The sequence below is a fragment of the Pleurodeles waltl genome, chromosome 1_2 (genome assembly GCF_031143425.1).
Source record: "Pleurodeles waltl isolate 20211129_DDA chromosome 1_2, aPleWal1.hap1.20221129, whole genome shotgun sequence".
In the NCBI taxonomy this organism is placed as follows: Eukaryota; Metazoa; Chordata; class Amphibia; order Caudata; family Salamandridae; genus Pleurodeles; species Pleurodeles waltl.
The window spans coordinates 1,350,587,330-1,350,613,063 of NC_090437.1; the positions used below are offsets into that span (position 1 = coordinate 1,350,587,330).

The 25,734-nt window shown below is 50.1% G+C and overlaps 1 protein-coding gene across 3 annotated transcripts in view; it reads right to left on the reverse strand.

The window, feature by feature from the left end:
- Positions 1–442: 442 nt before the first annotated feature.
- The window catches only part of ARHGEF39 (Rho guanine nucleotide exchange factor 39), a 75,629-nt gene continuing 50,337 nt past the window's right edge, over positions 443–25,734 (reverse strand). For 2 of the 3 annotated variants that reach the window (XM_069205766.1, XM_069205767.1), the window contains exons 10-13: positions 18,313–18,401; positions 15,442–15,568; positions 6,350–6,477; positions 443–1,074 (exon numbers count right to left, since the gene is read on the reverse strand). In XM_069205766.1, the coding sequence (XP_069061867.1) occupies positions 1,002–1,074; positions 6,350–6,477; positions 15,442–15,568; positions 18,313–18,401 (417 nt within the window). In that variant the 3' untranslated portion in view covers positions 443–1,001. The remainder of the gene's footprint in view (positions 1,075–6,349; positions 6,478–15,441; positions 15,569–18,312; positions 18,402–25,734) is intronic. The other variant, XM_069205768.1, reaches the window with a different exon arrangement.

The window sequence follows — 25,734 nt, forward strand, 5'->3', positions numbered from 1 at the left end:
CAAATCAGGTGTTGTCCCATGTGTACCCCGACACTAGACTGCCTGTCATCTAGACTGTGGATCAACAGCACACGCTAGAAGTCACAGAGCACACGCGAGAAATCACACGCCAGACGTCACAGAGCACACGCCAGACATCACAGAGCACACAAGAGACATCACAGAGCACATGACTGATGCCATAGAGCACACGCGAGACGTCACAGAGCATACGCAAGACATCACAGTATGACAGATGTCACAGAGCACGACATGTCACAGAGCACACGTGAGACGTCACAGAGAGCATGCAAGACGTCACAGCATGACAGATGTCACAGAGCACATGCGATATGTCACAGAGCACATGACAGACATCAAAGAGCACGACATGTCACACAGCACACGCGACACTCATGCAGCCCCTTAGAAACCATTTCACATAAAAACATCCAAACTCCTCTTTGCTTTTATTTCTCTGCTTTAATCCCCACTCTGGAGTCCAGCCAAGGAGGGGTAGGAATCTTGCACAAAGAAACAGACCAGCCGTGTTAAAACACAAGAATTTAAAAAACACACAGCAGAATGCACATTAAAAAAGAAACACATCAATTCAATCCCTGATTAAAAACATTCTTCTCTAATGAGACGTGCAAATCACTTTGTACTTCAGGTAATGTTTCTCCCAGCGAAAGAGCAGGGCAGGTTTCACTTTGGATATCAGAGGCTGGGTGAGTGAGTGCAACAGAAGCGAGAGGCCAGTTGAGATCACAAGACAGAACAGAGGGATCAGAACAATCTAGGCATGATGAGGGCAGGAGTGTCTGAGGACAGCAGCACCAGCCTCGGAGTCCCTCTCTTAAACAGTTACATAGTCAAGCTCTTCGGGGGATGCTTGAGTGTAGCAGCGAGACGGGGCAGTCCTTCATATAGAACAGGGCTCTGGTCCAAGTTTGGGCATCCCTGCTGCGTCTGCACAGTAGTGGTTGTTGCACACTGGTCAGGAGAAGCCAGGGGAACCATCAAAGGATCACACAGCTGCCCCCAGTCTTATCCCCAGAGGAAGGGGCAGGTGCTCCAGTGTCCCCCTGAAACCTGTAAATGGGAAAGCAACGTGAGAAAATATGTGATTCAAGTCAGATTATACAAGCAGCACCCGTGAGGCCAACACTGCAGCAAAGTCAAACCAGAAACCCAAACAAGTTCACTTCAAAAACACTTTCAGATAGATACTCATTTTTCTTGCAGATACCACATCTTCTGAAATATTTCCAGGTGTCAGACTCAATCCAGAAAATGAAAGGTTACTTAACAGAAGCCTTAAAAAGTTTTTTAAGTGGATGCACATGCATTAAGTGTGTTTGCCTATGTGCAGGATTTAAAACACTTTCCCAAGAAAGAAAACTTTTAAATACAGCGATGTGAAAAATAATAGACCTTCTTAAGATTATATTGTTTTATATGATATATCTGACCACCATCTAATCCTCAGCAAGTCCTAACACTAGACACGTGATCTAACCACATCTCAGTTCGGAGGGCACATGGAAGCAAGTGCTGCTTAACAGGATGACTCGATCAAGTGCCATCGCGTGTTATGTAAAATCAAAATGACTAGGACTGTGGTCCCTACTTGGACAGGGTGCATACTCTGACAGCCAGAAACCCAATTTCTAACAGACCCATTTGTGGCAAAACAGTGTATTTAATATATTTTGCAGCTTGAGTAGCATTGCCTTGTGACAGGCAAAGGGTATACACGTTAAATGTATGTGGGAAGCCCGTGGCATACTTTTAAAGGGCTTCCTGTAGGACAGCCTCGTTGGCCTGAAAGAGAGCAGGTTAACCACTGGTTCGGTGACACTTCAAAGCAGTGGCTCTCCTTCACACCATCCCAACGACCCGACCACGTGTACGTTTGCTTTGCGACTAAATACTTTATGGTGGATGTGTCCCTTGTAGTGCAGTGAGCTTCAGATACTGACCGGATGCACCGCCCACACCCTGTAGTGACCCTCAGATACTGACCGGACGCACCACCCTCATCCTGCAGAGACCTTAAGATACTGACCGGACGCACCGCCCTCGTCCTGTAGGGACCCTCAGATACTGACCGGACGCACCGCCCTGTCCTGTAGTGACCCTCAGATACTGACCGGACGCACCGCCGTGTCCTGTAGTGACCCTTAGATACTGACCGGATGCACCACCCTCGTCCTGTAGTGACCCTCAGATACTGACCGGATGCACCACCCTCGTCCTGTAGTGACCCTCAGATACTGACCGGATGCACCGCCCTCATCCTGTAGTGACCCTCAGATACTGACCGGATGCACCGCCCTCGTCCTGTAGTGACCCTCAGAGACTGACCGGATGCACCACCCTCGTCCTGTAGTGACCCTCAGATACTGACCGCATGCACCTCCCTAGTCCTGTAGTGGCCTCCAGATACTGACCAGATGTACCGCCCTCATCCTGTAGTGACCTTCATATACTGACCGGATGCACCGCTCTCATCCTGTGGTGACCTTCAGATACTGACCACACGCACCACCCTCGTCCTGTAGTGGCCTCCAGATACTGACCGGACGCACCACCCTCGTCCTGTAGTGGCCTCCAGATAATGACCGGATGTACCACCCTCGTCCTGTAGTGACCTCCTGACACTGACTGGATGCACCGTGTAGGAGGCTGGACTGGCTTGTAGTGAGTACCAAGGGGTACTTGCACCTTGCACCAGGCCGAGTTATCCCTTATTAGTGTATAGGGTGTCTAGCAGCTTAGGCTGATAGATAATGGTAGCTTAGCAGAGCAGCTTAGGCTGAACTAGGAGACGTGTGAAGCTACTACAGTACCACAAGTGTCACTTGCACAATATCATAAGAAAACACAATACACAGTTATACTAAAAATAAAGGTACTTTATTTTTATGACAATATGCCAAAGTATCTCAGTGAGTACCCTCAGTATGAGGATAGCAATTATACACAAGTTATATGTACACAATACCAAAAATTTGCAGTATAGTCTTAGAAAACAGTGCAAACAATGTATAGTTACAATAGGATGCAATGGGGACACATAGGGATAGGGGCAACACAAACCATATACTCCAAAAGTGGAATGTGAACCACGAATGGACTCCAAACCTATGTGACCTTGTAGAGGGTCGCTGGGACTATTAGAAAATAGTGAGGGTTAGAAAAATAGCCCTCCCCAAGACCCTGAAAAGTGAGTGCAAAGTGCACTAAAGTTCCCCTAAGGACAAAAGAGTCGTGTTAGAGGAATAATGCAGGAAAGACACCAACCAACAATGCAACAACTGTGGATTTCCAATCTAGGGTACCTGTGGAACAAGGGGACCAAGTCCAAAAGTCACAAGCAAGTCGGAGATGGGCAGATGCCCAGGAAATGCCAGCTGCGGGTGCAAAGAAGCTTCTACTGGACAGAAGAAGCTGCGGTTTCTGCAGGAACGAAAAGGGCTAGAGACTTCCCCTTTGGTGGACGGATCCCTCTCGCCGTGGAGAGTCGTGCAGAAGTGTTTTCCCGCCGAAAGAACGCCAACAAGCCTTGCTAGTTGCAAATCGTGCGGTTAGCGTTTTCGGACGCTGCTGAAGCCCAGGAGGGACCAGGAGGTCGCAAATTGGACCAGGAGAGAGAAGGGACGTCGAGCAAGACAAGGAGCCCTCTTTGAAGCAGGTAGCACCCAGAGAAGTGCCAGAAACAGGCACTACGAGGATGCGTGAAACGGTGCTCGCCGAAGTTGCACAAAGGAGTCCCACGTCGCCGGAGACCAACTTAGAAAGTCGTGCAATGCAGGTTAGAGTGCCGTGGACCCAGGCTTGGCGGTGCACAAAGGATTTCCGCCGGAAGTGCACGGAAGCCGGAGTATTTGCAAAAGACGCAGTTTCCAACAATGCAGTCTGGCGTGGGGAGGCAAGGACTTACCTCCACCAAACTTGGACTGAAGAGTCACTGGACTGTGGGAGTCACTTGGACAGAGTTGCTGGATTCGAGGGACCTCGCTCGTCGTGCTGAGAGGAGACCCAAGGGACCGGTCATGCAGCTTTTTTGTGCCTGCGGTAGCAGGGGGAAGATTCCGTCGACCCACGGGAGATTTCTTCGGAGCTTCTGGTGCAGAGAGGAGGCAGACTACCCCCACAGCATGCACAAGCAGGAAAACAGTCGAGAAGGCGGCAGGGATCAGCGTTACAGAGTTGCAGTAGTCGTCTTAGCTACTTTGTTGCAGTTTTGCAGGCTTCCAGCGCGGTCAGCAGTCGATTCCTTGGCAGAAGGTGAAGAGAGAGATGCAGAAGAACTCTGATGAGCTCTTGCATTCGTTATCTAAAGTTTCCCCAGAGACAGAGACCCTAAATAGCCAGAAAAGAGGGTTTGGCTACTTAGGAGAGAGGATAGGCTACTAACACCTGAAGGAGCCTATCAGAAGGAGTCTCTGACGTCACCTGGTGGCACTGGCCACTCAGAGCAGTCCAGTGTGCTGGCAGCACCTCTGTTTCCAAGATGGCAGAGGTCTGGAGCACACTGGAGGAGCTCTGGACACCTCCCAGGGGAGGTGCAGGTCAGGGGAGTGGTCACTCCCCTTTCCTTTGTCCAGTTTCGCGCCAGAGCAGGGGCTAAGGGGTCCCTGAACCGGTGGAAACTGGCTTATGCAGAATTGGGCACATCTGTGTCCAAGAAAGCATTTCCAGAGGCTGGGGGAGGCTACTCCTCCCCTGCCTTCACACCATTTTCCAAAGGGAGAGGGTGTAACACCCTCTCTCAGAGGAAGTCCTTTGTTCTGCCATCCTGGGACAAGCCTGGCTTGACCCCAGGGGGGCAGAAACCTGTCTGAGGGGTTGGCAGCAGCAGCAGCTGCAGTGAAACTCCTGAAAAGGCAGTTTGGCAGTACCAGGGTCTGTGCTACAGACCACTGGGATCATGGGATTGTGCCAACAATGCCAGGATGGCATAGAGGGGGCAATTCCATGATCTTAGACATGTTACATGGCCATATTCGGAGTTACCATTGTGAAGCTACATATAGGTAGTGACCTATATGTAGTGCACGCGTGTAATGGTGTCCCCGCACTCACAAAGTTCAGGGAATTGGCCCTGAACAATGTGGGGGCACCTTGGCTAGTGCCAGGGTGCCCTCACACTAAGTAACTTTGCACCTAACCTTTACCAGGTAAAGGTTAGACATATAGGTGACTTATAAGTTACTTAAGTGCAGTGTAAAATGGCTGTGAAATAACGTGGATGTTATTTCACTCAGGCTGCAGTGGCAGGCCTGTGTAAGAATTGTCAGAGCTCCCTATGGGTGGCAAAAGAAATGCTGCAGCCCATAGGGATCTCCTGGAACCCCAATACCCTGGGTACCTCAGTACCATATACTAGGGAATTATAAGGGTGTTCCAGTAAGCCAATGTAAATTGGTAAAATTGGTCACTAGCCTGTTAGTGACAATTTGAAAGAAATGAGAGAGCATAACCACTGAGGTTCTGATTAGCAGAGCCTTAGTGAGACAGTTAGGCACCACACAGGGAACACATACATATAGGCCACAAACTTATGAGCACTGGGGTCCTGACTAGCAGGGTCCCAGTGACACATAACAAACATACTGAAAACATAGGGTTTTCACTATGAGCACTGGGCCCTGGCTAGCAGGATCCCAGTGAAACAGTGAAAACACCCTGACATACACTCACAAACAGGCCAAAAGTGGGGGTAACAAGGCTAGAAAGAGGCTACTTTCTCACACACCGCCCTCACCCTGTAGTGACCTTCATATACTGACCGGATGCACTGCCCTCGTCCTGTAGTGATCTCCAGATACTGACCGGACGCACTGCCCTCGTTCTGCAGTGACCTTCAGATACTGACCGGATGCACCGCCCTCAACCTGTAGTGACCTTCAGATACTGACCGGATGAACCTGACCGGACGCACCGCCCACATCCTGTAGTGACCTCCAGATACTGACCACCCTCATCCTGTAATGACCTTCAGATACTGACCGGATGCACCGCCCTCGCCCTGTAGTGACCTTCAGACACTAACCGGATGCACCGCCCTTGTCCTGTAGTGACCTCCAGATACTGACCGGACGCACTGCCCTCATTTTGTAGTGACCTCCATATACTGACCGGACGCACCGCCCTCGCCCTCTAGTGACCTTCAGATACTGACCGCATGCACCGCCCTCGTCCTGTAGTGACCTTCAGATACTGACCGGATGCACTGACCGTCCTCGTTCTGTAGTGACCCGGTGAAAACGGACCCTATGCTCTGCTCGTGCAGTGGTTTTGCTGATGCTGACAGCATACTCTGCTCACAACCTGCACTGCTTCTGTTGACCTGCTGTACCTGAGGGTTGGGTTGTTGATCTCACACAGCTTGGCTTTCTTCGGCAGTGTCTCTTCGGATACAGATGGACACCAAGGTTGGCAGGGCACTGGGTGAGATACGCCTTGGTCATGTAAAGCATCTTTATTCTGTGAAATGAGAATAAATCAAGTTAGTGAAACCTATAAACACAGATGAAGTAGAGACAGTTTTTAAACACAGGTTGTGTGTTCCCCAGAGCAGCAGACGTGTCCCCCATACCCCTACAATTTACATAAGCCTCGAGTGACCATGTTCCTAGAGGGATAGATTTTGAGATCAGAGCTTGACATTCCAAACCCCCTCAGTCCCATGAATTCCCTCAGTCTCTTTACTGTGGTAGAATGAAAGTTAGAGAGATGGAGCAGAGATGAGCAGATATTACCAACCTCCCACCGCACACAGCATCAGACGCTGTGATCTGAAAAGGCTGATAGTCTGGGCAGATCTGTCGTTAAGGTTTTAGATGCTACAACAGTTATTTAGAGCATTTCATTTGTCTGGAATAGCTGCAGAAGGCTCTTGTACACACATGCAGGTACAGGGTGGCACATCTCTTGAATATGGATAAGCACAGACCAAAGGGTTAGGTCTCTTCGTGTGGTGCCCCCTCTGTAACACTAACTAGAGATCACGGGCGCTGGCACCGCTAGCCGTGCGGACTCGACACAGGATCTTCAACTGTGACAACACCAAAGTGTCTTCCATGAGGTTACTATTGTGGAGAAGGAAGAAGTGCCCAGCTGCATGGACTGGGCACCTCTGGAGCGTGTGCCGAGGTAGGAGGTGAGCCCTCTATGTAGTGTGCTAAGCTAGGTACACTGTGCAGGGTTCTAGGCAAACACACGTTGGTGCCCAGCTGCATGGACTGGGCACCTCTGGAGCGTGTGTGAGGTAGGAGGCGAGCCCACGATGTAGTGTGCTAAGCTAGGTACACTGTGCAGGGGGTCCAGGCAAACATACGTTGGTGCCCAGCTGCATGGACTGGGCACCTCTGGAGCGTGTGCCAAGGTAGGAGGCTGGCCCTCTATGTAGTTTGCTAAGCTAGGTACACTGTGCAGGGTTCCAGGCAAACACACGTTGGTGCCCAGCTGCATGGACTGGGGCACCTCTGGAGCGTGTGCCGAGGTAGGAGGCTGGCCCTCTATGTAGTTTGCTAAGCTAGGTACACTGTGCAGGGGGTCCAGGCAAACATACGTTGGTGCCCAGCTGCATGGAGTGGGGCACCTCTGGAGCGTGTGCCGAGGTAGGAGGCTGGCCCTCTATGTAGTTTGCTAAGCTAGGTACACTGTGCAGAGGGTCCGGGCAACCACATGTTGGTGCCCAGCTGCATGGACTGGGCACCTCTGGAGCGTGTGCCAAGGTAGGAGGCTGGCCCTCTATGTAGTTTGCTAAGCTAGGTAAGCTGTGCAGGGGGTCCAAGCTGCATGGACTGGGGCACCTCTGGAGCGTGTGCCGAGGTCGGAGGCTGGCCCTCTAAGTAGTGTGTAAAGCTCAGCACACCGTGCCAGGGTCCGGGCAACCACACGTTGGTGCCCAGCTGCATGGACCGGGCACCTCTGGAGCGTGTGCGAGGTAGGAGGCGAGCCCATGATGTAGTGTGCTAAGCTAGGTACACTGTGCCGGGGGTCCAGGCAACCACACGTTGGTGCCCAGCTGCATGGACTGGGCACCTCTGGAGCGTGTGCTGAGGTCGGAGGCTGGCCCTCTATGTATAATGTAAAGCTCAGCACACCGTGCCAGGGTCCGGGCAACCACACGTTGGTTTCCAGAGGTAAAAACTAGATCACTTAATGCTCTAATATTTAAGGTAGCTTGGTCGAACTGTTGGGCAAATCTTGGAGAAGTGAAAAGCATTTTTCCCACTCATGGCATCAATCATGCCACTCACACATTCGGAGGAATGACTCAAGACCAATTTATAAAAGTACTTCAGATTAGTATATACATTTTAAGACCAAGATTATCAAAATTTAGTTAAGTACTTTTGAAGATATGAATTTTTGAAGTTTTAATAAATGCAGTCTTTCTGTGCGTAATTACACACCATAGTAATCAATGGGAAGACAACTTTAAAAATTCATTTAAAATCACACAGTTTACCAAGTTCCGCTTCTGCAGGTTGGTCGAGGTCGTCGGTGGGCAAACTGTGCCAGCTGGAGAAGATGAGCGGCTCCTGGTTCCGGCAGGAGCAGCGGGAAAACGTCTCTGGAGCTGATGCAAAGCCACTGTGGGGGACCACTTGGAAAAGGTCTGTTCTTGCAGATTTAAAGGTGGTGCCTTGGGGTCCCCTTGGAGTGTCGAGGTTGCAAGGCGTGAAGGACCCTTGGGGAACAGCTGGTTCTTCGTTGAAGGGCACAGGGCGGCCGTGTGCAGAGCAAATCGCTGAGTCAGAGGCTGTGCACAAAGGAGCCCTTTGGATCTTGAGGTAGGTCCCTTATAGGACAATGGGTGCACTCTGGCTGGCGGTCCTGGGTGTTCTTGAAGTCCCTCGACTAGAGATTCCTCCTGGCCCTTTTGCAGCTCTGGACGGGCTGGTTTTCCTGGTGTTCAACATCAGCTGACCAGTACCCAGGGTACTGGTACGGGTCTGGCCACTAGAGGGTGCAGTGCCACCAAACGTGGCACACTTGTAGGGTTTGCCCTTGTGGTCGTCTGTGTGTCGTCGGGTCCGGCTGCGACATGCAGTTTGGGAGATATCAGCCAGTCAGGGAAGTGACCCTCACCAGAATGCTGGTTGTTGCAGAGTGGCACCTCCACTCTGGAGGGAGTTCTTGGGCGATTGGTGAAGCCTGGAGGTCCTCTGGGTCTCTTGAGGGTAGTCCAGTGTCCAGCTTCTCTGCACTCTGCAGCGGTGATTGACGGGTCCTGGGTGCAGCAGGCAGGATTTGGCGCCTTTTCGTGTATATTGGCAGTGCTGGGTGCATCTGGATGCATGGCCCTAGAGGGTGGCACAATCAGTACTGCTGCCTTTAGGGGCCTACCCATAGTATCCATTTACTAGGGACTTATAGTGGTAGTTAAGAGTCTATCCAATTGTGCCAATGCATCACAACAGTTTTAGGGAAAGAGCTCTGGCCTGGAACCAGGTTAGCAGGGTCCCTGGGCACTACAACGTCTAGGCTACATCAAACATCATGCAAAAAGTGGGGGTTAACTGTAGGAGGCTGGACTGGCTTGTAGTGAGTACCAAGGGGTACTTGCACCTTGCACCAGGCCCAGTTATCCCTTATTAGTGTATAGGGTGTCTAGCAGCTTAGGCTGATAGATAATGGTAGCTTAGCAGAGCAGCTTAGGCTGAACTAGGAGACGTGTGAAGCTCCTACAGTACCACAAGTGTCACTTGCACAATATCATAAGAAAACACAATACACAGTTATACTAAAAATAAAGGTACTTTATTTTTATGACAATATGCCAAAGTATCTTAGAGTGTACCCTCAGTATGAGGATAGCAAATATACACAAGTTATATGTACACAATACCAAAAATATGCAGTATAGTCTTAGAAAACAGTGCAAAAAATGTATAGTCACAATTGAATGCAATGGGGACACATAGGGATAGGGGCAACAAAAACCATATACTCTAGAAGTGGAATGCGAACCACGAATGGACCCCAAACCTATGCGACCTTGTAGAGGGTCGCTGGGACTGTAAGAAAACAGTGAGGGTTAGAAAAATAGCCCACCCCAAGACCCTAAAAAGTGGGTGCAAAGTGCACATAAGTTCCCCAAAGAGCACAGAAGTCGTGATAGGGGAATTCTGCAGGAAAGACCAACACCAGCAATGCAACAACAATGGATTTCCTGACGAGAGTACCTGTGGAACAAGGGGACCAAGTCCAAGAGTCACGATCAAGTCGGGAGTGGGCAGATGCCCAGGAAATGCCAGCTGTGGGTGCAAAGAAGCTGCCACCGGATGGTAGAAGCTGTGGATTCTGCAAGAACGACAAGGGCTAGAAACTTCCCCTTTGGAGGATGGACCCCCCACGTCGTGAAGAGTCGTGCAGAGGTGTTTCCGTGCAGAAAGACCGCAAACAAGCCTTGCTAGCGGCAAGGGTCGCGGTTACGGTTTTTGGATGCTGCTGTGGCCCAGGAGGGACCAGGATGTCGCCAATTGCGTGAGGAGACAGAGGGGGCGTCCAGCAAGACAAAGAGCCCACTCAGAAGCAAACAGCACCCGCAGAAGTGCCGGAACAGGCACTACGAAGTGGAGTGAACCGGAGCTCACCCGAATTCACAAAAGAGGGTCCCACGACGCCGGAGGACAACTCAGGAGGTCGTGCACTGCAGGTTAGAGTGCCGGGGACCCAGGCTTGGCTGTGCACAAAGGAAATCCTGGAAGCACAGGAGCCGGAGTAGCTGCAAAACACGCGGTTCCCGGCAATGCAGTCTAGCGTGGGGAGGCAAGGACTTACCTCCACCAAACTTGGACTGAAGAGTCACTGGACTGTGGGAGTCACTTGGACAGAGTTGCTGAGTTCAAGGGACCTCGCTCGTCGTGCTGAGAGGAGACCCAGAGGACCGGTGATGCAGTTCTTTGGTGCCTGCGGTTGCAGGGGGAAGATTCCGTCGACCCACTGGAGATTTCTTCGGAGCTTCTAGTGCAGAGAGGAGGCAGACTACTCCCACAGCATGCACCACCAGGAAAACAGTTGAGAAGGCGGCAGGATCAGCGTTACAAGGTCGCAGTAGTCGTCTTTGCTACTTTGTTGCAGTTTTGCAGGCTTCCAGCGCGGTCAGCAGTCGATTCCTTGGCAGAAGGAACTCTGATGAGCTCTTGCATTCGTTATCTAAGGAATTCCCCAAAGCAGAGACCATAAATAGCCAGAAAAGGAGGTTTGGCTACTTAGAAGAGAGGATAGGCTAGCAACACCTGAAGGAGATTATCAGAAGGAGTCTCTGACGTCACCTGCTGGCACTGGCCACTCAGAGTAGTCCAGTGTGCCAAACCTCTGCTTCCAAGATGGCAGAGGTCTGGAGCACACTGGAGGAGCTCTGGGCACCTCCCAGGGGAGGTGCAGGTCAGGGGAGTGGTCACTCCCCTTTCCTTTGTCCAGTTTCGCGCCAGAGCAGGGCTGAGGGATCCCTGAACCGGTGCAGACTGGCTTATGCAGAGATGGGCACCATCTGTGCCCATCAAAGCATTTCCGGAGGCTGGGGGAGGCTACTCCTCCCCAGCCCTGACACCTTTTTTCCAAAGGGAGAGGGTGTAACACCCTCTCTCTGAGGAAGTCCTTTGTTCTGCCTTCCTGGGCCAAGCCTGGCTGGACCCCAGGAGGGCAGAAACCTGTCTGAGGGGTTGGCAGCAGCAGCAGCTGCAGTAAAACCCCGGGAAAGGTAGTTTGGCAGTACCCGGGTCTGAGCTAGAGACTCGGGGGATCGGGGGACTCGGGGGATCATGGAATTGTCTCCCCAATGCCAGAATGGCATTGGGATGACAATTCCATGATCTTAGACATGTTACATGGCCATATTCGGAGTTACCATTGTGAAGCTACACATAGGTAGTGACCTATGTGTAGTGCACGTGTGTAATGGTGTCCCCGCACTCACAAAGTCCGGGGAATTTGCCCTGAACAATGTGGGGGCACCTTGGCTAGTGCCAGGGTGCCCACACACTAAGTAACTTTGCACCTAACCTTTACCAGGTAAAGGTTAGACATATAGGTGACTTATAAGTTACTTAAGTGCAGTGGTAAATGGCTGTGTAAGAATTGTCAGAGCTCCCTATGGGTGGCAAAAGAAATGCTGCAGCCCATAGGGATCTCCTGGGACCCCAATACCCTGGGTACCTCAGTACCATATACTAGGGAATTATAAGGGTGTTCCAGTATGCCAATGTAATTTGGTGAAATTGGTCACTAGCCTGTTAGTGACAATTTGAAAGAAATGAGAGAGCATAACCACTGAGGTTCTGGTTAGCAGAGCCTCAGTGAGACAGTTAGTCACTACACAGGTAACACATTCAGGCACACTTATGAGCACTGGGGCCCTGGGTTACCAGGGTCCCAGTGACACATACAACTAAAACAACATATATACAGTGAAAAATGGGGGTAACATGCCAGGCAAGATGGTACTTTCCTACAATTAACCATGTCAAAAAGAGGCCTTTTCTCACAGCTGTGGCACCTCTGGAGACGGGTTACAGAAGCCTAGCTGCTTGGATCGGGGTGCTCTGGAGCGTGTGCTGTGGGGGCTCCTCTGAGATGGTGTTACAGGAGTCTAGCTGCATGGATCGGGGTGCTCTGGAGTATGTGCGTGGCACCTCTGGAGATGGTGTTATAGGAGTCTGGCTGCTTGGATCGGGCGCTCTAGAGCGTGTGCTGGGGCACCTCTGGAGGCGGGTTACAGGGGCCTAGCTGCAGGGATCAGGGTGCTATGGGGCACCTCTGGAGACAGTAGAAGCCTGGCTGCATAGATTGAGGTGCCCCAGAGCGTGTGCTGGGGCACCTCTAGAGATAGTGTTACAGTAGAAGCCTAGCTGCATGGATCGGGGTTGCTCTGTAGCATGTGCTGTGGGGGCTCCTCCTGAGATGGCGGTACAGAAGCCTAGCTACATGGATTGGGGCGCTCTAGATCGTGTGCTGTGGCACCTCTGGAGATGGTGTTACAGAAGCCTAGCTGCATGGATCGGGGCGCTCTAGAGCGTGTGCTGGGGCACCTCTGGAGATGGTGTTACAGAAGCCTATCTGCATGGATCGGGGCACTCTGGAGCATGTGCTGTGGGGGCTCCTCTGAGATGGTGTTACAGAAGCCTGACTGCATGGATCGGGGTGCTCTTAGGCACCTCTGGAGACAGTAGAAGCCTGCCTGCATAGATTGGGGTGCTCCAAAGCGTGTGTTGGGGCACCTCTAGAGATGGTGGTACAGAAGCGTAGCTGCATGGATCGGGGTTGCTCTGTAGCGTGTGTGGTGGGGGCTCCTCTGGAGATGGTGTTACAATAGAAGCCTAGCTGCATGGATCGGGCGCTCTGGAGCATGTGCTGTGGGGGCTCCTCTGAGATGCTGTTACAGAAGCGTAGCTGCTTTGATCGGGCGCTCTAGAGTGTGTGCTGGGGCTCCTCAGAGATGGTGTTACAGTAGAAGCCTGGTTCCATGGACTAGGGCGCTCTGGAGCGTGTGCTGAGGCACCTCTGGAGATTGTGTTACAGAAGCCTAGCTGCTTGGATTGGGGCGCTCTGTAGCGTGTGTGGTGGGGGCTCCTCTGGAGATGGCATTACAGAAGCGCAGCTGCTTGGATCGGGCGCTCTAGAGCGTGTGCTGGGGCACCTCTGAGATGGTGTTACAGAAGCCTAGCTGCTTGGATCGGGGCGCTCTGGAGCGTGTGCTGTGGGGGCTCCTCCGGAGATGGCGTTACAGAAGCGTAGCTGCTTGGATCGGGGTTGCTCTGGAGCGTGTGCTGTGGGGGCTCCTCTGAGATGGTGTTACAGAAGACTGGCTGCATGGATCGGGGCGCTCTGGAGCGTGTGCTGTGGGGGCTCCTCCGGAGATGGTGTTACAGAAGCCTAGCCGCTTGGATCGGGGTGCTCTGGAGCGTGTGCTGTGGGGGCTCCTCTGAGATGGTGTTACAGAAGACTGGCTGCATGGATCGGGGCGCTCTGGAGTATGTGCGTGGCACCTCTGGAGATGGTGTTATAGGAGTCTGGCTGCTTGGATCGGGCGCTCTAGACCGTGTGCTGGGGCACCTCTGGAGGCGGGTTACAGGGGCCTAGCTGCAGGGATCAGGGTGCTCTTAGGCACCTCTGGAGACAGTAGAAGCCTGGCTGCATAGATTGGGGTGCCCCAGAGCGTGTGTTGGGGCACCTCTAGAGATAGTGTTACAGTAGAAGCCTGGCTGCATGGATCGGGGTTGCTCTGTAGCATGTGCTGTGGGGGCTCCTCAGAGATTGTGTTACAGTAGAGGCCTGGCTGCATGGATTGGGACGCTCTGGAGATGGTGTTACAGAGGTCCGGAAAGAAGACGATCACTGCTAGGATTACAGAGATGATCTGAGTAGACTTTAGAAACTGAGGCACTCTTTTTAAAAGGACTGACATAATGGAAGGTACTTTTAATAATTTCGCTTAACCTGGGGCTCTGAAACATTAGCCTGTGGGTGAGTCATGTCCAAGCTAGTCAGTCAGCTGATGTGAGAGCTGCAGGATCAATAGGACCCCTATGCAGTGCATTTATCTTTGCGCCGTCCAGGCACGCTAACACTTCTCCCCCAAGTCTTAAGTAAGTCGACGTGAAGGCTAATTTTACCTACACACACATTGCACTTGCTAGCCTATATTTTGAAGAGTCTGCAACAGGGAAGAACGCAGACTCCAACATTTACCTTATATGCTTTGGACAAGAAAGAACCTATTTTGATGTGCTGGGTCCTTTCTTGTGTGACTCACATTGTTGTTGGCTCTCTGATTCACGCTGCACAGGTGATCTATCAATAATCCATGACTGAAGGCACCAAAGAGATCCAATAAAATGAGAGGGCAGTTAGACGCTCTCCTGGCTGTGCCCCTGCCAGACTTAAAATCAAGCACAAGCTAAGCCAACAGTGGAGCTGAAACCACCACTTCGACGGTCTTACACACGAGGCCAGAAATGGGCCTGTAGGTGGCCACAGTCTATGGGTTTGCATTCTCGGTTTATAGTTGGAAGGTGACAATGGTACGTCTGAGTGTCTGTAAGACGGCACCTGAGACAGGGAAAGCATTTATGACACTAGTGAGGAGTTGGGAAAGTATCAGATGGGTGACTGCCTTTGCATTGATGATGTTGGTTTTAGGAGACCACTAACACCAAAAGATAACTTACATTTTTGTTAAAACAGTACTCTGAATCAGAGAATTTACAGTGGCTGAGGCTGCAGCACCAGGGCGGTTTGGGATCAGACGCTCCTGGTGCGAGACACTTGGCCACCGGAGTACTCCAGCCATAGAGTAAACATCGCTACTCACAGTCGTAAACTGGTTCTTATGGGGACAACCACAGAACTTACACATTACCTTTTCTTTTACCATTATCAGTAACTTATCTAGCAAAGCCCGCGCTCTACATCAACGCTACTACTAAGTCTTACCAGGTTCCTTTTTCTTTCTCCCGGAGGATTGAAGCGCTCTCCAGATGTGGTCGCCTGAGCAATGTGTTTTGGCTCTTTTCTCAAGTTCTCTTTCCGCTGAACAATCGTGTGCTGGGCTTTCAGCTGCCTACAAGGGAGAAAAGTACTTTTGCTCTGAACCTCATAAGAATCAAAGGAATCGCAACACATTGGTGTTGTCTCAATGGACCTATGACATAGCAGGACTGATCTTCACACACTCGACTGTAGAGTTCCATACTCCTAAAGATTACTAGAGCATGACCTGCACTTTCACTGTGTAACTAGAAGTACTAACCACACACTTGGATCTTCACGAGTTACTACAGTGTCCTCTACTCGTAAGGATTACTAGAGCACGACCTGCACTCCCACTGTGTAAATAGAAGTACTCACCACACACTGATCATGAGTAACTACAGTGTTCTCTACTCCTAAAGATTACTAGAGCATCATCTGAGCTCTTATGTAACTAGAAGTACTAACCACACACTGACCTTTACGAGTTACTACAGTGTCCTCTACTCGTAAGGATTACTAGAGCACGACCTTCTCACCACACACTGATCATGAGTAACTACAGTGTTCTCTACTCCTAAAGATTACTAGAGCATGACCTGCACTCCCACTGTGTAACCATAAGTACTGATCACACTAGGACCTTCACAAGTAACTAATGTTTGTTACACCAAACTTTTACTAGATCACACGTTACTGTAGCATTCTCTACTCAAAGACTAATACAGTAAACTAAATGTAACAATCAAAACCTACCTGTCATAAGTGACTGCAGCGTCCTGTACACAGAGATCACTGAAGCATGCGTGACTCTTACAGAATATAATCTGAGCTCACACCAGATCTTCACGGGTTACTGCAGCGTCCTGTACACAGAGATCACTGAAGCACACGTGACTCTTACAGAATATAATCTGAGCTCACACCAGATCTTCACAGGTTACTGCAGCATCCTCTACAGAGAGATCACTGAAGTAGTGACTTTTACAGAATATAATCTGAGCTCACACCAGATCTTCACAGGTTACTGCAGCATCCTCTACAGAGAGATCACTGAAGTAGTGACTCTTACAGAATATAATCTGAGCTCACACCAGATCTTCACAGGTTACTGCAGCATCCTCTACAGAGAGATCACTGAAGTAGTGACTCTTACAGAATATACCCTGAGCTCACACCAGACCTTCACAGGTTACTGCAGCGTCCTCTACACAGAGATCACTGAAGCACACGTGACTCTTACAGAATATAACCTGAGCTCACACCAGATCTTCACAGGTTACTGCAGCGTCCTCTACACAGAGATCACTGAAGCATACGTGACTCTTACAGAATATAATCTGAGCTCACACCAGATCTTCACAGGTTACTGCAGCGTCCTCTACACGGAGATCACTGAAGCACGCGTGACTCTTACAGAATATAATCTGAGCTCACACCAGATCTTCACAGGTTACTGCAGCATCCTCTACAGAGAGATCACTGAAGTAGTGACTCTTACAGAATATACCCTGAGCTCACACCAGACCTTCACGGGTTACTGCAGCGTCCTATACACAGAGATCACTGAAGCATGCGTGACTCTTACAGAATATAATCTGAGCTCACACCAGATCTTCACAGGTTACTGCAGCATCATCTACAGAGAGATCACAGAAGCACACGTGACTCTTACAGAATATACCCTGAGCTCACACCAGACCTTCACAGGTTACTGCAGCGTCCTCTACACAGAGATCACTGAAGCACGCGTGACTCTTACAGAATATAATCTGAGCTCACACCAGATCTTCACAGGATACTGCACCAGATCTTCACAGGTTACTGCAGCGTCCTGTACACAGAGATCACTGAACCAGGAGCGACTCCTACAGAATATAACCTGGGCTCATACCAGATCTTCACAGATTACTGTACAAATATCACTGAAGCAGGAGCGACTCTTACAGAATATAATCTGAGCTCACACCAGGTCTTCACAGGTTACTGCAGCGTCCTCTAAACAGAGATCACTGAAGGAGTGACTCTCACAGAATATACCCTGAGCTCACACCAGATCTTCACGGGTTACTGCAGCGTCCTGTACGCAGAGATCACTGAAGCAGGAGCGACTCTTACAGAATATAACCTGAGCTCACACCAGATCTTCATAGGTTACTGCAGAGTCCTGTACACAGAGATCACTGAACCAGGAGTGACTCTTAGAGAATATACCCTGAGCTCACACCAGATCTTCACAGATTACTGTACAAATATCACTGAAGCAGGAGAGAGTCTTATAGAATATACCCTGAGCTCACACCAGATCTTCACAGGTTACGGCAGCGTCCAGTACAGAGATCACTGAAGCACACGTGACTCTCAGAATATAATCTGAGCTCACACCAGATCTTCACAGGTTACTGCAGCATCTTCTACAGAGAGATCACTGAAGTAGTGACTCTTACAGAATATACCCTGAGCTCACACCAGACCTTCACAGGTTACTGCAGCGTCCTCTAAACAGAGATCACTGAAGCAGAAGCGACTCTTACAGAATATAATCTGAGCTCACACCAGATCTTCACAGGTTACTGCAGCATCTTCTACAGAGAGATCACCGAAGTAGTGACTCTTACAAAATATATACCCTGAGCTCACACCGGACCTTCACAGGTTACTGCAGCGTCCTCTAAACAGAGATCACTGAAGCAGAAGCGAGTTTTACAGAATATAACCTGAGCTCACACGACATCTTCACAGATTTTCTGCTCACACACATTACTACGGTATGAGACACACACTCCAACCCCTCCAACGGGCAAGCTTAGGCTGTTGCAACAGAACATCACTCACCCAATGGCAGACGACAGACATCGAAACCAGTCGTTAATATCGTCCTGATCAGTGGACATTAGAAGCAGCTTCTCTCGTTCAAAGGAAAGCTAGAATGACATAAAATGAACATGTGGTGAGTCTGTTAACAACTTGAGTGCCTCATAACTTGTGTTTTACTATACTTCTTAAAAGAACCTTCTGTGATAACAGGTTTAACTACTCCCAACATTTTGGTGGATCTGGTCCTGCTTTTAGGTAAATGTTTCATTGCACAAAACTCGAAATCACTATGGGGGTCATTATGACCCCGACGGTCGGTGTAATAGTGGCGTTGGTACCGCCAACAGGCTGGCGGTACATACCGCCACTATTATGACATTGGTGGTTTGGCCAAAGCCAAACTGCAAATTTAACTCACCGACCGCCACAGCGGTAATGACCGCCAGGTTGGAGACTACAGTCTCCAGCCTGGCAGCTGTCACTTGGCCGCCCATGGCATTATGACCCAGCGCACCGCCATGATTTCCGTGGCTTCTGTACTGCCACGAAAACCATGCCAGTAGGCACTATCAGTGCCAGGGAATTTCTTCCCTGGCACTGATAGGAGTCTCCCCCGCCACCTACCCAGAGTCCTCCCCCTCCCAACCTCTCTGCAACATACACACACCTACACGCACATGCATACACACTCACACACACGCATACCCACATTCACCCACGCATGCATATTCACACACACAGCAACACTCACAACCATACATACTAGCACACACGCAATAACACAACATAACATACATGTACACTCACACCCATTCATGCGCACATGCATTCCACACGCCTCACACCCACATGCACACACACACAGTCACACGCACCCCCACACACCAAACCCCTCACCCCCGCCCCTATTGGAGAACCCGACTTACCTGCTTGCAAAGGGTTCTCCGGCAGGAGACGAGACGCAGCCCTGCTGCCAGCAGCAGCCTCTGCCAACGGAACACTGCCAGGCCGCATCGTGTCCTGATACGGTCAGCGGCGCTCTACTGGCGTGGTGCAGTGCCACCTTACTGCCATCCGCCGCAATGACTGTAGCCGGAATTCCGGCTATGGTCATATTTTGGTGGACGGTTGGTAGATATGGCAATGGTATGTTGGTGGCCGTCGCCATGGTGGCGCATTTGCCGCCAATTTTATAATGAGGGCCTATGTCGTTCCCCCACCATTGAATCCAGGAATAGAGAACTATAAATGGGCAGAGGCAGAAGAAAACGGCTAGGCATCTCATCTGCCCTTGTGGGGCTGAGGGATCAATTAATTGGTGCCAGACGCTTCATATTGAAGCACTACTGTGGGTCGAGCAGCAAAAATATTGGCATTGCCATCCTTATTTTCTGGCCATACTAGTAACCCTAAGTCAGTACGCCATTGTTCATATCCCTGATGGCACCTCCATGGTGACCTGGGTGTTCAAGCATGGTGGGAACTGTCACGGGACAACCAAAGATGGCACCTACTGGTGCGCACTGAAGCCTCCAAGATGAAACTTCACACCACAGAAGAGCAATAACAATTTTAATCGCACACACTTCATAACGCGGATCACTGAACAGCCAATCGGAAACTCTTTATAATACACGCACACGTCCTCCGCATCCCACATCAGGATCGTGGAGACCGGTCGGAACCCTACGGAGGATTAACTTAAGGCAAGTAGTAAGGAATGTGTGATCATTACAATTAGTCCATCATACATGTTTGTTACCTCTTATGCCTTTCCTCAGAAAGCCATTTTGAAAGTATCTTTCCCACGGGCCTGGATACCTTATGATTTGGGTGAGCTAACGCACCCCTCCAAACTACTGCTTGTCGCACAAGCGTTTAGTCGCCACATGGATTGCTGCTGGGGGTGTACTTTGTTGTGTTCTGCTTGCTTTGACACTTCATGCATAAGTATTGGTGATCTGTGGCAATGAATTTGATGGTATAATACCGAGTAAAAAAAATAAACAACTATATATCTTCCTTGTCCTTTTATCTTTCTGGTCACGCACCTCCGTAGGGGTTTTTAGGTCAGTATGGGGGAGCCTCAGGCGCCCACACAAGCAGACTAGGCATTTCTTTTGGGTCCAGATGATTTGCCATTGACCCGTTAGAGGGCTTAAGCAACAAGAGACATGTTGGCCATCTGGTGACTTCTGGGCCCATTATCATTCCATGAGTGGCCAACTTATTATTTACTTTAATAAAGGCACCCGCTTAAAATGAAGGTGATTTTGGTGCCTTTACTTTGATTATAATTCTCCCCCTTTCTGTGTAATCTGTCTTTTCTGAACGACACCCATAAAACTAGAGGGCTAGTGCAAGAAGCTGGCTCTGTATATACTATATCAAAATGAGATATAGTGTGCACAGTGTCCAGGTTCCCCAGAGGCTTAACAGAGGCTAAAGTAGATAATACTAATGCTCTATTTTGTGGTAGTGTGGTCGAGCAGTTAGGCTTATCAGAGGGTAGTGCAAAGCATTTGTTCTACACACACAGGCAATAAATAAGAACACGCACTCAATGACAACTTCAGACCAATGGTTTCTTTAGGCAAAAATATATTTAATTAATTTATTTTTAGAATCACAGGTTCAAGTTATAGGTAAGTACTTCAATAGATTCGTATTTCACACATGTATCAATAGTACTTTGTTTGAAATCGTTAAGTCACACAGTTTTTGGAATATTGGCAATAATCTGTATAAAAAAAAAAAAAGAAAAGAGGACAGTGCAATTTTCAGAAACAGTTCCTGGGGGGAGAAAAGTTAGTTTGATTTGCAAGTAAGTATTCAACTTACAGTTTCAGTCTCCGGGTTTTAGGAAGTTCACCGGAGGTTCAGGTTAAACCCAAACACCCACCATGCCGATCAGGTGCAGAAGTCAAAGATGAGCAAACATAATGTGGGCTCCTATGGAGACAGGGGGTACTCGGAATCAGCAACACAAACAGCAACACAAAAGAATGATGGACAGAGTGCTGAACAATGCAAACACTCAACCCCAGTCACAGATCTGGGTTTAATCCATCGTTCTTTTGCTCACCATGCCACCCCAGTTTGGACCCAGCCATATGCAAATCAGTCTTGACCCTGTTCCACAAAGGAACAGTCCAGCCCGAACTGCCAGGCCAGGTCCTCCCTGGACCAGAAACAGGCATCCTGGGACCGGTTTCAGGGTTTTACCCTTCATCAGCCAGGCTAGCTTGAATCCAGTGGCACAGTGAGCAACGGACCCACGTCTGGTCATACCCTTCCCACTTAGGGCAACTTTAGCAACACAAAAGGATGATGGACGGAGTGCTGAACAATGCAAACACTCACCCCCAGGTTCTCACTGGACTGGAAACAAGCATCCTGGGACCGGTTTCCGGGTTTCATCCTTCATCAGCCAGGCTAGCTTGAATCCTATGGAATCAGGCCTTACTTGCAGGTAAGTACCTGCAGTTCGGAGGGCAGACCAGGGGGGATTGAAAAAGCACTGGGGGGGCCACAAGTAGGCACCAAACACACTCCCTCAGTGGCACAGGGGCAGCCTGGTGCAAACAGGATGTTGGGATCCCAATGCTGGTCTATGAGGGGACCCCGGGGGTCACTTAGAAGCTGCAGGTGAGGTCCAGGGTGTAGCCTCGGGCAGACCACAGGCTGGACAGGGAGGAGGGCTGCCTGCTGAACGTTGCTGCACCGGAGGTCGGGTTTTCCAAGGCCTGGGGCTGCAGGTGAAGTGTACCTTTACGCATCGGATATGTTTGTCCGGAGCTTCGCGGTCAGGGGGGTCCTCGGAATTCCCTCTGCAGGCATCATCGTGCAGGGGTGGAGAGGTCAACCCAGAGTGGGCACTTGCTCAGAGCCGCCTGGGGATCCTCTCCTTAGCTGGTTGGGCCACCTGGACACGGCCTGGGGCATTGGGTGCAGAGTGGTCAGGACTCACTCATCCGGAGTGAGGTGGGAGTCATTAGTCATGTTTTTTTTTTCTTAGCTAGGGCTGATGTCCAGAGGAGTTCTTGGTCCTTTTGGGTGCAAGGCAGTCCTCTGGAACGGAGCAGAGGTTGCTGGTCCCGTTAATGGCATCGCTGTGCTTTTGCAGGTTCTTTGCAGTAGGAGACAGACCGGTCGGGCTGGTGCCAAATCAGTTGTCGTCTTCCTTCTCTGCTGGGGGTTTCAGCTAAGCAATCCTTCTTGTCAGGTAGCCAGGAATCTGGTGAGCTGGGTTCCGGGAGGTCCTTAAATCCTATATTTAGGGGTCAGAGGGCAGTAGCTACTTTCCCTGAGGGTGGCTATACCCTCCTTGTGCCCACTCCCTTTGGGGAGGAGGCACAAACCTAATCCTATTGGTCCCTGTACTTAAAAACAAGATGGAGGATTCTTCTGAGAGGGGGTCACCTCCGCTTTGCACACCTTAGGGGTGGCCCTGGCTGGGGTGGTCACTACTTCCTGTTTTCCCTAATTTTCCGGCAGGACTTGCCGCCAAAAGTGGGGCTTTGTCCTGGGGCGGGCAACTCCACTAGCTGGAGTGCCCTGGGGCATTGTAACATGAAGCCTGAGCCTTTGAGGCTCCCTGCCAGGTGTTACAGGTCCTGCAGGGGGAGGTGTGAGGCACTTCCACCCAGGACAGGCTTTGTTTCTGGCCACAGACAGCACAAAGGCCCTCACCCCATGTGGCCAGAAACTCATCTGAAAGTGGCAGGCTGGCACCGAGCGGTCCTACACTAGCAGTTTGGCTAACATGCAGGGGACATCTCTAAGATGCCCTCTGTAGGCATTTTTCAATAAATCCCACACTGGCATCAGTGGGGGGTTTATTGTGTTGAGAAGTTTGATATCAAACTTCCCAATATTCAGTGAAGCCATTATGGAGCTGGGGAGTTAGTAATGACAAACTCCCAGACCATATACTCAATATGGCCACACTGCACTTCCAATGTAAGAATGGATTAAGACACTGTAGGGGCATAGTGCACATGCAGCTATGCCCTCACCTGTGGTATAGTGCACTCTGCCTTAGGGCTGTAAGGCCTGCTAGAGGGGTGACTTACCTATGCCACAGGCAGTGGTTTGTGGGCATGACACCCTGAGAGGGGTGCCATGTCAACTTTGCCTTTTTCTCCCCACCAAACCACACAATCTGCAATGGCAGTGTGCATGTGCTTGGTGAGGGGTCTCCGAGGGTGGCACAACACATGCTGCAGTCCTTGGCCACAGGGCCCTTGGTACCACTGGTACCTTTTACACAGGACTTAACTGTGGGCCAGGGTTGCGCCAATTGTGGAAACACGGGTACAGATTTTGGGAAAGAACACTGGTGCCGGGGCCTGGTTGGCAGGTCCCAGCACACTTTCAATCGAAGCTGGCATCAACACTAGGCAAAAAGTGTGTGTGTGTGTGTGTGGGGGGGGGGGGGCGGGGGGGAAGGTACCATGCCAACATTGGCACTTTCCTACAGCAAGTGTCTGGTAATCCAGGCTACTAGGCACAGGAAAGGATCTCCAGCAGAGACCCCTCGAGGGGCATGATGGGCATTGCAGTGCCAGTGCAGAGGATCACCACCCAGTGATGAAGAACGCCACCTTTGTGAGCGAGGGTCTGTGCTTCCTACAAAAGACATCTCTGTTGACCTGAACAGGTCCAGTGACCGGAATTTATCTAGCAGACATTCATGACAGAACTGCGCACTCATGCAATAAATGATTGATTACATTGTTTAAAAAGCGCATGGCTACCAGCTGGGCTTCCCAGCACTCACCAAGAATGACAGAATCCACAAACCGATCCCCCAAGATTGTAACATCAGGAACAGGCAAGTTTTTAGCAGCATGTGAAATTCCAGAAAGGTTTTGCAATCGTTCAGATGTAGGGGGAGGTTGTTCCATAATTTATGTCCAAGGACCCAAAAGGGGCAGCCCCCATGACGGGCCCTCTTCACTCTAGGGACAGCTGCTAGGCTCAGTTGACTAGATCGAAGCGTACATTGGGACGTAGTAAGTAACTCCCAAACAGGAGTACGGAGGAGGGGCAGTATTGTGGAAGCATTTAAACAAAGCACAGTGCTTTGCAATGCGTCGGTTCATCCACAGGCAGCCAAGGTAAGGATTTCAGTAAAGTGGCCGAGCTAGGAAACTGTGCAGGGTGACGCAGAAGATGCGCCGCAGCGTTCTGAACAAGGTATGCGTCACACCAAGGTAGAGGACATTTCCGTGGTCGAGCCTCGACATGACCAAGGCCTGGACGACGGTGCGTTAAGCTGTCAAAGAAATACAGTAAAGAGTTTTACGTAACCATGTCAAAATGCCAAAAGAAGTGACAGCTACTTTAGTTATTTGCGTCCTCGTGAACAACTTCTGATCCAGCCATACCCAGAGACTCTTTACCGGCAGGGAGAGAAGGGGTCCCCAATGATATTGGCTAGAGCTGTGTGCCCCATAATGTAGGGGATTTACCAACCAATGATAGTTCAGTCCTATCCCCATTCAGTTTCAGAGAATTAGCCGACATCCAGTCGGCTACCTGCTTAAGACAGATGGAAGTGCCACCACCCTTGACTGGTTGTTCATCCGCGTAGGAAAAGATGGTAAAACCAAAACTCAACAATGCTAGCCAGAGTTCTCACGTAAAGGTTGAAGAGTAAAGGGTTCCAAATGGAGTCCTGCGGCACTCCAGACATAAGGGCACGAGGTTTTGATTTTGAATGGACCTGAAGGGAGAGACTCTTTAAAAAGGATTCTGCCCAGGCAAGCGCTTTGCCCCGGATTCCCAAACCATCTAGTCTGCTCAGTAGAATATCTTGATTGAGCGTATCGAAGGCTGCGCTTAGGTCTGAAAGCAGGAGAGCAGCTGCCCCACCTTCATCTGCTTTGTTTCTCAGAAACTCAGCGGCCCCAAGCAAAGCTGATTCAGTGCTGGATCTGCTCCAAAACCAGACTGGGAGGGGTGGAGTAGATCATGCTGCTCAATGAGTTGTGCTAATTGTAGAGTCACATGTTTTTCTACCAATGTAGAGAATATAGATAAAAGTGTTATAGACCTATAACTGGACCAGACCCGTGAATCGGCATTAGGCTTTTTTAGCAGCAGGGGTGACTAAAGCTGTTTTCCAATAACTAAGAACTTCCCCATTAAGTAGAGACTGATTTACTAAATGAACAACTGATTCCAGATTGCGTTGAGAAAGCTTGCCTAAGGTATCAGGGGGGCACGGATCCATCGGGGAGCCAGATTTCAAGGTTGATAATGCAAGCTGTGCACAAGATAGATCCATAGGACCAAAATGAGTTATTAATGTGTAACACTAAGGGTACGCATGGATTCATAGGTTTCCTATGGATAAAAAGGTGTTTCTGATTGTCTCAACTTTATTGATACAAAAGTCAGCTATTTCCTGACATTCTGAAAGAGAGACATTGG